This window comes from Chiloscyllium plagiosum, chromosome 18 (genome assembly GCF_004010195.1).
Source record: "Chiloscyllium plagiosum isolate BGI_BamShark_2017 chromosome 18, ASM401019v2, whole genome shotgun sequence".
NCBI lineage: Eukaryota > Metazoa > Chordata > Chondrichthyes > Orectolobiformes > Hemiscylliidae > Chiloscyllium > Chiloscyllium plagiosum.
The window spans coordinates 59,261,790-59,273,279 of record NC_057727.1 but is presented as its reverse complement, the minus strand read 5'-3'; the positions used below and the strand labels follow the sequence as shown (position 1 = coordinate 59,273,279).

The 11,490-nt window shown below is 46.3% G+C and overlaps 1 protein-coding gene across 1 annotated transcript in view; it reads left to right on the top strand.

The window, feature by feature from the left end:
• Nucleotides 1–11,490, top strand: part of LOC122559265 (FYVE, RhoGEF and PH domain-containing protein 5-like) — a 141,415-nt gene that overhangs the window by 76,077 nt on the left and 53,848 nt on the right. The window contains exons 11-13 of the mRNA XM_043708646.1: nt 2,531–2,581; nt 4,367–4,425; nt 6,504–6,575. Coding sequence (XP_043564581.1) covers nt 2,531–2,581; nt 4,367–4,425; nt 6,504–6,575 — 182 coding nt within the window. The remainder of the gene's footprint in view (nt 1–2,530; nt 2,582–4,366; nt 4,426–6,503; nt 6,576–11,490) is intronic.

The window sequence follows — 11,490 nt, the reverse complement described above, 5'->3', positions numbered from 1 at the left end:
AGAACTGACTGCTATGGCTTTCCTCTGGTAAGTTCAGGGAGGGGCAGGATTGGCAGCTCAATATTCCAGGATACAGGGTCTTCAGGGAAGGATATAAAAAAAGGAAGCGTGTTGCAATTTTGATCAGGGAGTCTGTAACAGCAGTAAGAAAGGATGACAGATTAGAAGGCACCTCAAGTGAAGCTATATGGGCAGATATAGCTATATGGCTGCTAACCCTCTCATTTCAGAGTGTCCTGTGCCCTCTCAGAGGCATCTTTGACATCTGTCATTGAGTATATTTAAAACAGAGATAGATAAGTTCTTGATTGCCAAGGGGATCAAAGGTTACAGGGAGAAAGCGGGAAAATGGGGTTGAAAAACTTATCAGCCACGACTGAGTAGTGGAGCATTCATAAGTTTGAATTAGACTGATTTGCCTAATTTCTGCTCCTATGTCTTAGGGTCTTATGGACCCTGGCACCAGGGAGGCAACTCACCACCCTGGATTCTCGCTCGCAGCCATAGAAATGTCTGTCTGTACCCCTGATTATATAACCCCTATCACTGTTGCTTACCTACACTTTGACCCTTCCTGAGCCAGTCATGGTGCCAGTGATGTTGTTGCTGCTGTTGGTATCCCCTGAGGGGCCATTCCTTCAACCCTTGCCCCAGCAACTTCCAAAGTGTTATACTTATTTGAGAGGAGAATGACTACAGGGAATTCCTGCCTGCCCCTCCTGGCAGTCACCTGTCTATCTGGCTGAACCATTGGTATTTCCACGTCCCTGATAAAATGTTCTGCCTCCACTATGCTCACCAGACTGCTGCTCCAGAAGAGCTGCAAGTGGATACACGTAGTTGTTAGAGTCATTTGTTGTCTTTTTGATCTCCCACATCACATAGGGGGAGCATGCTACTCAACTAACTGCCATTACAAACTCTTGAATATGTATGAGATCAAAAGAAACAGGAAGACCTTATCTTAATGCAGCTTGCCCTCCTCAGCAAAGCCAGAGACTCACTAAAGCCTGCTCTTGGACCTCACAACCCCTCTATAAAATGGCTGCTCCCACTCAAGCTTGCCTCCCTTTTACAGGTTTTTATAAGCTGGTAGGAATGTAAAACTCTCCCAGAATCCACCTTCTGTCGCCCATCACCTTGTGTGCCTTGACATTGTGAGTGTGCATCTAAATACTTCTTAAATGAAGGTTTCATGATGGTTTCTGCCTGTATCACCCTCCCAGGCAATGGGTTCCAGATTCCTGAGTGCAGGAGTGATGTATAAAAATGGTTCCAGAGATGAGAGACTTCAGTTATGAGGATCAGTCAAGATGAGGCTAGGAGGCCTGCGGCGGGTAACTCATCCCGATTCCCCAAAGTCTATCCACCATCTATAAAGCAGAAGTCAGCGGTATGATGGAATACTCCCTAGTTGCCTGGATGAGTGCAGCTCCAACAACTCTCTAGAAGCTTAACATCATCCAGGACAAAGCACCCCATTTCACTGGCATCACATCCACAAGTAAACACACAGTTCACCACCAACATTCAGGAGCAGCAGTGTGTACCATTTGTAAGATGGACTGCAGAAATTCACCAAAGGTCCTTAGACCGCACTTTCCAAACTGTGATCACTTCCATCCAGGACAAGGGCAAGGGAATCCCACCATCTGCAAGTTCCCCTCCAAGCCACTCACCATCCTGTCACAGTCAAAATCTTGAAATTCCCTCCCTCAGGGCATTGTGGGTCTACGTGCAGCATGTGGACTGCAATGATTCAAGAGGGCAGCTCACCACTATCTTCTCAAAGGAAACTGGGGATCGGCAATCAATACTGACCCAGCCAGTGACCATGAGTGAGTAAGGATGAAAGTCGGGAGTAATCTCCTTGGGGAGGAGGGTACGAGATCTGATAGAGGTTTTCAAATTTATGAGCAGGCATGTGGAGTAACCATTGCCGATTGTAAAAGGAACAAGAATGAGAGAGCATAGACTTAAAATGATTTACAAATGAAGTCAGGTGGAACTTTATCACAAAGTAAATAGAGTATGGAATGCACTGCCTGCAAATGTGGACGCAGGTTTAGTTGAGGCATTGAATGAATATTTGCATCAACAGAATAAGCACAGGTATCAGGGAAAAAAAACAGGTGAGTAAAATGGCCATTTTGTTAAGAGATGATGCAAGCATGATACACTGAAGGGCATCTTACTGCACAGTAGGATTTTGTGGGAAAGCAGAAGTTTTACTACGTAACTGAACTGGTGCTGTACCCTGTTCTGGTATTGTTTGATGAGGACAGTGTGAAGGAACTTTATTCTGTAATTATCTCCATCTTCTAGATGTGCTAGCAGTTTGATTTGGTGTTTCAGAGGGAGATTGACTGACTTGCTGATTGTAGTTTAAGGTTTGTCATTGCGCTGATGTTCCTCAGAGAGTGTATAAGTTTTCAGTTGGAGAAGTACAGAATGATCTCTTTCTGCACTGCTTCATGGTGGAACACAATGATCTTTGAATGTATCAGCAATCAGTTGTTTCTCTTTTCAGATTACTTGAATAATTTACATCCCGACAATTCTGAATATGAAGATACTCAAGGTAACTACAGAACGACAAAATACAATCTATAGACACATGAACAAGAAGGGAATAGAGATCATATGCAGGCAAAAAGGGATTAGTTTAGATGACACTGACATGGGAGGCCAAAGGGCCTGCGCTGCATTGTTTGAAGTTTATATTGTGCAAACCCCAAGGTGATTGGTTAAAGTGATGCTGGTGCTGAGAGGAATGGTTTACTTGAGAGGTGTGGATTCTGATTGTTCCTGAAAGCTCAATGGCCGTAGATTTCAATAATAACTTGCAGTCATCAAGGGGATCTACGAGAGAAGCAGGGCATCAATTTCTGACATTCTGCTTTCATTTGGACTCTGCAGATATAGCTTTGTATTCGTACCTGCCTTGGATTAGAGCAGTGACGATGGGATTGGAGCTTGTCTCTGGTGTAGTGTTGGATTTGGGAGTGGAGCTTGTCTCTGGTGTAGTGTTGGATTTGGGAGTGGAGCTTGTCTCTGGTGTAGTGTTGGATTTGGGAGTGGAGCTTGTCTCTTGGTGTAGTGTTGGATTTGGGAATGGAGCTTAAAAATGTGTTTCTGGAAACGCGCAGCAGGACAGAAAGCATCAAAGGAGCAGGAGAATTGACGTTTCGGGCATAAGCCCTTCTTCAGCTTATGCCCAAAACGTCGATTCTCCTGCTCCTTTGATGCTGCCTGACCTGCTGCGCTTTTCCAGCAACACATTTTTAAGCTCTGATCTCCAGCATCTGCAGTCCTCACTTTCTCCTATCCGATTTGTGAGATCTACGAGAGAAGCAGGGCATCAATTTCTGACATTCTGCTTTCATTTGGACTCTGCAGATATAGCTTTGTATTCATACCTGCCTTGGATTAGAGCAGTGACGATGGGATTGGAGCTTGTCTCTGGGGTAGTGTTGGATTTGGGAGTGGAGTTGCCGCTGGTGTAGTGTTGGATTTGGGAGTGGAGCTTGTCTCTTGGTGTAGTGTTGGATTTGGGAATGGAGCTTAAAAATGTGTTTCTGGAAACGCGCAGCAGGACAGAAAGCATCAAAGGAGCAGGAGAATTGACGTTTCGGGCATAAGCCCTTCTTCAGCTTATGCCCAAAACGTCGATTCTCCTGCTCCTTTGATGCTGCCTGACCTGCTGCGCTTTTCCAGCAACACATTTTTAAGCTCTGATCTCCAGCATCTGCAGTCCTCACTTTCTCCTATCCGATTTGTGAGGGGAGCTTGCCTCTGGGATAGTGTTGAATTTGGGAGGGGAGCTTGCCTTTGGTGTAGTGTTGGATGTGGGAGTGGAGTTGTCTCTGGTGTAGTGTTGGATTTGAGAGTGGAGCTTGCGTCTGGTGTAGTGTTGGATTTGGGAGGGGAGCTTGTCTCTGGTGTAGTGTTGGATTAGGGAGTGGAGCTTGCCTCTGGTGTAGTGTTGGATTTGGGAGTGGAGCTTGTCTCTGGTGTAGTGTTGGATTAGGGAGTGGAGCTTGCCTCTGGTATCGTGTTGGATGGGGAGTGGAGCGTGCCTCTGGTATAGTGTTGGATGGGGAGTGGAGCTTACCTCTGGTGTAGTGTTGGATGAGGAGTGGAGCTTGCGTCTGGTGTAGTGTTGGATTTGCGAGTGGAGCTTGCGTCTGGTGTAGTGTTGGATTTGGGAGGGGAGCTTGTCTCTGGTATCGTGTTGGATGAGGAGTGGTGTTTGCCTTTTGGTGTAGTGTTGGATGGAGACTGGTGTCTGTCTTTGGTGCAAGTCTTGGTATGGTGTGCAGCCTGTCTGTGATTCATTATTAAAAGCTGCTTTCTTCTTCTGCAGCTGCTGTGTGTGTCGTGAGGACAGTGTGTGAGCAGCTGAGAACATGTGTTGCCCAAGCGGTAAGTCAATCTGGCCTTCTTCCATCTGCCTTTGCTTGAATGTGAAAAGTGCACTTCTAAATGTTGGGTCTTGCCTCTGAGTCAATGCCACCAGGGTTGCTGCCATCACTGAGGCTGTGATTTGGATCACTGCTTCTTTGGGATTTTTCATTGGGTCAAAGGGGTCAGGCTGTTTGGGAACATAAGATTGTTAGTAACAGGAGGGTGACTGACAAGGCTATTCAACCCTTGAAGACTCATCCACCCTTTAATAGATGCCAATTGTTCCTGCACCTCAGTCCCCTTTTTCCTCTTTCTCCCCATAACCTTTGATACCTTTAGTCCTACGAACTACATCTGAGCTGAGGGTTTGTGTTGGATTCACCAGGGGTTATTGTCAGTGTTACTGGGGAAAGGTGTTGTCGTCAGTGCTGGCTTATGCCACGGGATAATTGGTATCAGTGTTGGGGCCATGATTCCTCAGATCAATGTCAGAGTCCTCATTGTTCAGTTTCAGGGTCGGTGGGAACGCTGTGCTCTTCCTGTGCATGGCTGCTGTTGCTCAGGTTGATGACTACCTGCAGAGTGGGGACTAGTTCCTGTTATAAGTGTCAGCATGGAACCAACTGAGGCAAACCAGTGGTAATTGGGTAACCAAAGCTGCAAAGTTGGTTTCTGATACTCCTCAGTCTGTTGCCTCTATTCTTGAAGTACTTCATCCGACAGCCACTTCCCAGAACACTGTTTTCTGAGCCTTTTTCGTTGAACAGTTCCCAGAGCTGCTTCTCAGGTGTTTTCAGAGGCCACACATATTCCATTACAAAAGCCTGCAGACGTGCACATATACAGACATAGACATGCACCTGTGCTTATGTAACTGCATGAGTGTGCAGCCAGAGTTATGCAGCATGGAAACAGAATGCTTGGTCCAACTTGTCCATGTTGACCAAGTCTCCCAAACGAAACTAGTCCCATTTGCCTGTGTTTTGCCCATATCCCTTTCAACCTTTTATAGAATCCATAGAATCAATCATTGAGTCCCTACAATGTAAAACAGGCCCTTCGGCCCAACAAGTCCACACTGACCCTCCAAGGAGTAACCCACCCCCACACATTTCCCTATGACTCTACATTTACCCCTGACTAATGCACCTAACCTACAGATCCCTGAACACTATGGGCAGTTTTGCATGGCCAATTCACCTAACCTGCACATCTTTGGACTGTGGGAGGAAACTGGAGCACCCAGAGGAAACCCACACAGACACAGAGAGAATGTGCAAACTCCACAGTCAGTCGCCCGAGGCTGAAATTGAACCCGAGTCCCAGGTCCCTGGTTGCTGTGAGGCAGCAGTGCTAACCACTAAGCCACCATGCTGCCCATAATTGCACCCACCCCTACCACTTCCATACCTGTTCCACCCTCTTTGTGAAAATGTTGGCTCTCAGGTCCCTTCCAAATATTTCCCCACTCACCTTAAACCTATGCCCTCTAGGTTTGGACTTCCCAACCCTCAGGGGAAAAGAATCCTGACTATTCAACTTCTCTGTGCCCCTGTTGATTTTATAAACCTCTATAAGGTCACACCTCAATCTCCGACACTCTAGGGAAAAGGCCCTAGCCGATCCAGCCTCTCCCTATTGCTCAAACCCTCTGCACACTCTCAAATTTGATAACATCCTTCCTATAGCAGGGTGAACAGAATTGAACTCAGCATTCTAAAATTGGCCTCACCAATGTCTTATACAACTGCAACATGACATTTCAACTTCTGTACTCAATCCACTGACCAGTGATGGTAAAAGGGCCAAACAATGTGCTGTCTCTCAAATGTGGATTTGCATGCAAACAAGGGGACAGACACATGGACACGCGGACAGACACACTGACAGACGGGTGCACATACAGAGACACAAACCCTTGCCAAGAGAGCTCTGTGTTAAGGGTCAGGTCCAGCTCATCACTTCCACCAATCCCAATGATAATGAGGCCATGAGGCACTCTTCGCTTCGTTAGTCTCTAGGCTCTTGTTATTAATTGACTATGCTGTCCCTCAGAGCAACCTGCCATGTCTCTGTAATGTTTAATTTGTACTTAGGAGAATCTACAGAAGCTGTTGGAAGTTGAGCACCAAGTGAAAGGAGTGCACCAGCTCTCACAGCCTGGGAGGGTGAGTATTGCGCATGAGTCAATGGTGCTTATGTGAGTCTGCCACATTTTAGCCTTGCTTAGCAGCTTAGAGATCAGTCGAAGCTCAAGATCAGTCTGAGACAGAAAGTTTAAACAGTACAAGAGCAACTGTCAACATTTAGTGGAGAGGTAACCCTTCAACAGAATTTACAGACATAAGTTTATAAATGGCAGCATTGTAAAAGCTCAGTGTTTTAACATCCTACTCAGTAAGGAATGGCCAGGATGCCCAGTAAGGGAGGATCAGAAAAGACCTCCCCAGTGAGGGACGGACTGAAAGAGGCCTCTCCACTGAGAGATGGATCGGAGGAGGCCTTTGCAATGAGAGACGAATCAGAGAAGGCTTCCCCAGTAAGGGAGGGACCGAAAGAGGCCTCACCAGAGATGGATGGACCAGAGGAGGCCTCCCCAGTGAGAGATTGATGAACAAGAAGATCAGTTGTTTTCTCCCTGGTGTTGGTCACAGCAGCAAAAGCTGACCCCGAGTATCTGGATCATGGAAGGGGAAGATTGGAGGGAGAAGTGTGGAGAGTGTCAGATAAATGTACAAAGGCCTAAAAGAGCTAAGGAGTGCATTAAACACTCGCCAACATGATGATGTCACACAAACTCTAGAATGCACAGCTTAGAATCTGAAGGAACAAGATTACATATTCAAGTCTCCCTCATCATCTGTGTGGGTGTGTATTATATTGACATCAGTTAGGGCTCGTGACTATAGTGCAATAAACTACATTGTAGTGAACACAAGAGCTGCTTCTTGCTTACCTGCCAAGTGGTTTCCCTCACCACACTAGACCAAGTTCTGGACATCCCTGGTGGCAGTAAATCTGCTGAATGTAGCTTTCATTGTAATGTGCTGCGTGAGGATCATCATACTATATGCTGCTAGTGTGGGCATTACTTCATCTTGTCTGAGCTGAAAATGTGTTGCTGGAAAAGCGCAGCAGGTCCAGCAACACTTTTTCAGCTCTGATCTCCAGCATCTGCAGTCCTCACTTTCTCCTCGAAGATTACTTCATCTTGTAACCAGGTTCCAAGCATTGGTGGTCTGAAGCTTTAGGAAGGTTGCACCTGTAGACGGTTCGCGATAGAAAGAAGTGAGTAATCAAGCCTCCTGCAGCACTCCCTCTGTTCCGACTGCCTCTACCAGTTCGGCCATCCCTCAGTGCTCCCCTCTCAGACTGGAGTAGCCATCGTCCTGCAGTGCAGTATTCCATCAACATTGAGCTCAGACTGCTTGGCACTTGCCAGTGCCTTGGACAGTGTAGCTCTCCATTGGCCTGCACCACCATGATGCCCTTGGTGCTGCATGGGGACGCTGTGAGTGTTGAAGTCTGATCATGTGGACCAGAGGTGAAAGTGCAACCGGGTATAAGAGAGCAGACAAGCAGTATTGAAAAGAAAACAAAGATGCTGGAAAATGGAAATTGCTGGGAAAACTCAACAGGTGGAGAGAAAGCAGAGTTTCAGATTCACAGACCCTTCTTCAGAATGTAATATTAATCTCTTTAGCAAATAGGGGTCTTTACAGCCTGCTGATTGAACTGATTAAACCACCGAATGATTAAAGCAGTGTATTATTCCACACACTCGCTTTCAAGAATCTCAAAGCGGAAGTGAGGACTGCAGATGCTGGAGATTAGAGCCAAGATTAGTGTGGTGCTAGAAAAGCAGAGCAGGTCAGGCAGCATCCGAGAAGCAGGAAAATCGACATTTCGGGCAAAAGCCCTGCATCAGGAATGGCATGATTTCTGATGAAGGGCTTTTGCCTGAAACGTCGATTCTCCTGCTCGTTGTTCTCATTCCAACTGCTTTATTTGGGGCTGCACGGTGGCTCAGTGGTTAGCACTACTGCCTCACAGCGCCAGGGTCCCAGGTTCAATTCCAGCCTCGGGCGACTGTCTGTGTGGAGTTTGCACATTCTCCCCGTGTCTGCGTGGCTTTCCTCTGGGTGCTCCAGTTTCCTCCCACAGTCCAAAGATGTGCAGGTCAGGTGAATTGGCCACGCTAAATTGCCCATAGTGTTAGGCGCATTAGTCAGAGGGAAGTGGGCCTTGGTGCGTTACTCCTCGTAGGGTCGGTGTGGACTTTTTGGGCCAAAGGGCCTGTTTCCACACTGTAGGGAATCTAATCATCATCTAATCCTACTCCTCGGATGCTGCCTGACCTGCTGTGCTTTCCCAGCACCACTCTGATCTAAACTCTGGTTTCCAGCATCTGCTGTCCTCACTTTTGCCCTCTGAAAAGCAATGGACCGAGTAAAGGTTCAAGTCAAGTCAAAGGTCAAATGTGACAATCCCCAGTAAACAGAGAGGCACGGAGGGAGTGACACTCTTTGTATCGAGATGGTTAAACCTGAACTCAACCACTTTGGTAAGGTCCAGCATGGGAGATCGACAGCAAAGAGAAGAGTCGATGAGATCCAAGGAAATGTAGTAAATTGGATCCACAATTAGCTGTGTGCAAGAAGCAGAGGTTGATGGTTGAGAGGTGTTTATTCCAAGTGGATATTTAGTTTTGAATGTAGAACGGTTGATCGGTAAGTTCACAGAGACAGGTAAATGAACACGATGGCACCAATGGGCTGAAGTATGTTTATTTCATTGGAAGGAGTATTATAGGTAAGGCAGATGAGCTTAGAGCCTCGATCATTACATAGGACTACGATGTTGTGGCCATTACAGGGACTTGGTTGAGAGAGCAACAGGACTGGCTGCTCAACGTTCCAGCGTTTCGTTGTGTTAGATGAGATGGAGAGGAAGATAAAAGAGGTGGAGGAGTTCCATTACTAATCAGGGAGAATGCCACATCTGCACTCAGAGAGGATATGCTGGAGGGCTCATTCACTGAGGCAACATGGATGGAGCTCAAAAGTAAAATGAGTGCAGTCGCTCTGATTGGATTATACTATATCCCCCCAAACAGTCACCTAGACATTGAGGAACAAATATTTGGACAGATTATGGAAAGATGCAATAAAACAGAGTTGTCAAAATGGGTGACTTTAACTTCCTCAATATTTATTGGAACCCCTTTAAGACTAAGAGGCATAGACGGGGCAGAATTTGTTAGGTGAATCCAAGAGGGTTTCTAGAAACAGTATGTGGATAGTCCATTGAGTGGAGGAGCCATACTGGACCTTGTTTTGGTGAATGAGCCTGACCAGATGACTGACCTTTCAGTGGGAGGGTGTTTTGGAATCAGTGATCACAACTGCTTCAGTTTTAAGATAGCTATGAATAAGAATAAGTCAGGACCTTGCTGGAAGGTACTAAGTTGGGAGAAGGCAAATTACACCAGTAATAGACAGGAGCTAAGGAGTGTTAATTGGGAGGAGCTGTTATCCACATTTGCTATGTGGGAATTGTTTAAAGACCTGCTGATGAGAATTCAGGACTGGCATGTTCCAGTAAGGAGTGTACAAGAATGACAAATTAAGGGACCCTTGGATACTGAGGGAGGTTAGGAGTTTAGCTAAAAGCAAAGAAAGCATGTTGTAGAAAACCTCAAGAGGCAGGTCTTGAGCATTAACCAGTTTATTACAAAATGCATCATGGGAATATCCTACTTCCTAACAGTGGCTCAGTAGGATTCTGAGATACAGCAAAAAGTTACAAGATCATGTAGAAATCAAGACAGGGATGCAACACAGGCTGACCATTAGCTACAAAGTGTCAGGATGGTCCAAGGAGGCATCGAATCAGGGGTCAGCTCTCAGGGTCAGCCCTAAAAGATGCTACACTTTCTCCAAGTAAACAGGATTGAAAATTATCACCTAACATGCTGTTTACAGAGATCTGTGACAAATGCAGGACGGATGCCCTTAATTAGAGGAACAACACACATTGGCAATATATCAAAGAGAGAAAGAAGATAATTGACAAGAGGCGGTACCTTTGAGCAATTAAGCTACACACACCAGCAATACATCACAGTGAGAGAGAATCTGAGCTATGTACGTGACAACCTCCCACAGCTACATGCCAAGTACTATTCTTCTGCTGGGTAAGATTCCCTCCAGCAAGATGGTTCCTTAACCAGGAGGGAAGCCATAGCCCAGAAAATAGCTTCCACAAAGCATAAGTAAGGTTTAGGAAGCTAAAATGGACCTGAGCTCCATCCATGTTGCCTCAGTGAATGAGCCCTCCAGCATATCCTCTCTGAGTGCAGATGTGGCATTCTCCCTGATTAGTAATGGAACTCCTCCACCTCTTTTATCTTCCTCTCCATCTCATCTAACACAACGAAACGCTGGAACGTTGAACAGCCAGTCCTGTTGCTCTCTCAACCAAGTCCCTGTAATGGCCACAACATCGTAGTCCCATGTAATGATCGAGGCTCTAAGCTCATCTGCCTTACCTATAATACTCCTTCCATTGAACCCGAGAACTCTGTGGGAGACGAGAGAAGTGATTGCTGGGCCGCTTGCTGAGATATTTGTATCATCGATAGTCACAGGTGAGGTGCCGGAAGACTGGAGGTTGGCTAACATGGTGTCACTGTTTAAGAAGGGTGGTAAGGACAAGCCAGGGAAGTATAGACCAGTGAGCCTGACGTGGGTGGTGGGCAAGTTGTTGGAGGGATGTCAATGTATTTGGAAAGACAAGGACTGATTTGGGATAGTCAACATGGTTTTGTACATGGGAAATCATGTCTCAGAAACATGATTGAGTTTTTTGAGGAAGTAACAGAGGATTGATGAGGGCAGAGTGGTAGACGTGATCTATATGGACTTCAGTAAGGCATTTGACAAGGTTCCCTATGGGAGACTGATTAGCAAGGTTAGATCTCTCGGAACACAGGGAGAACTAGCCATTTAGATACAGAACTGGCTCAAAGGTAGAAGACAGAGGGTGGTGGTGGAGGGTTGTTTTTCAGACTGGAGACCTGTG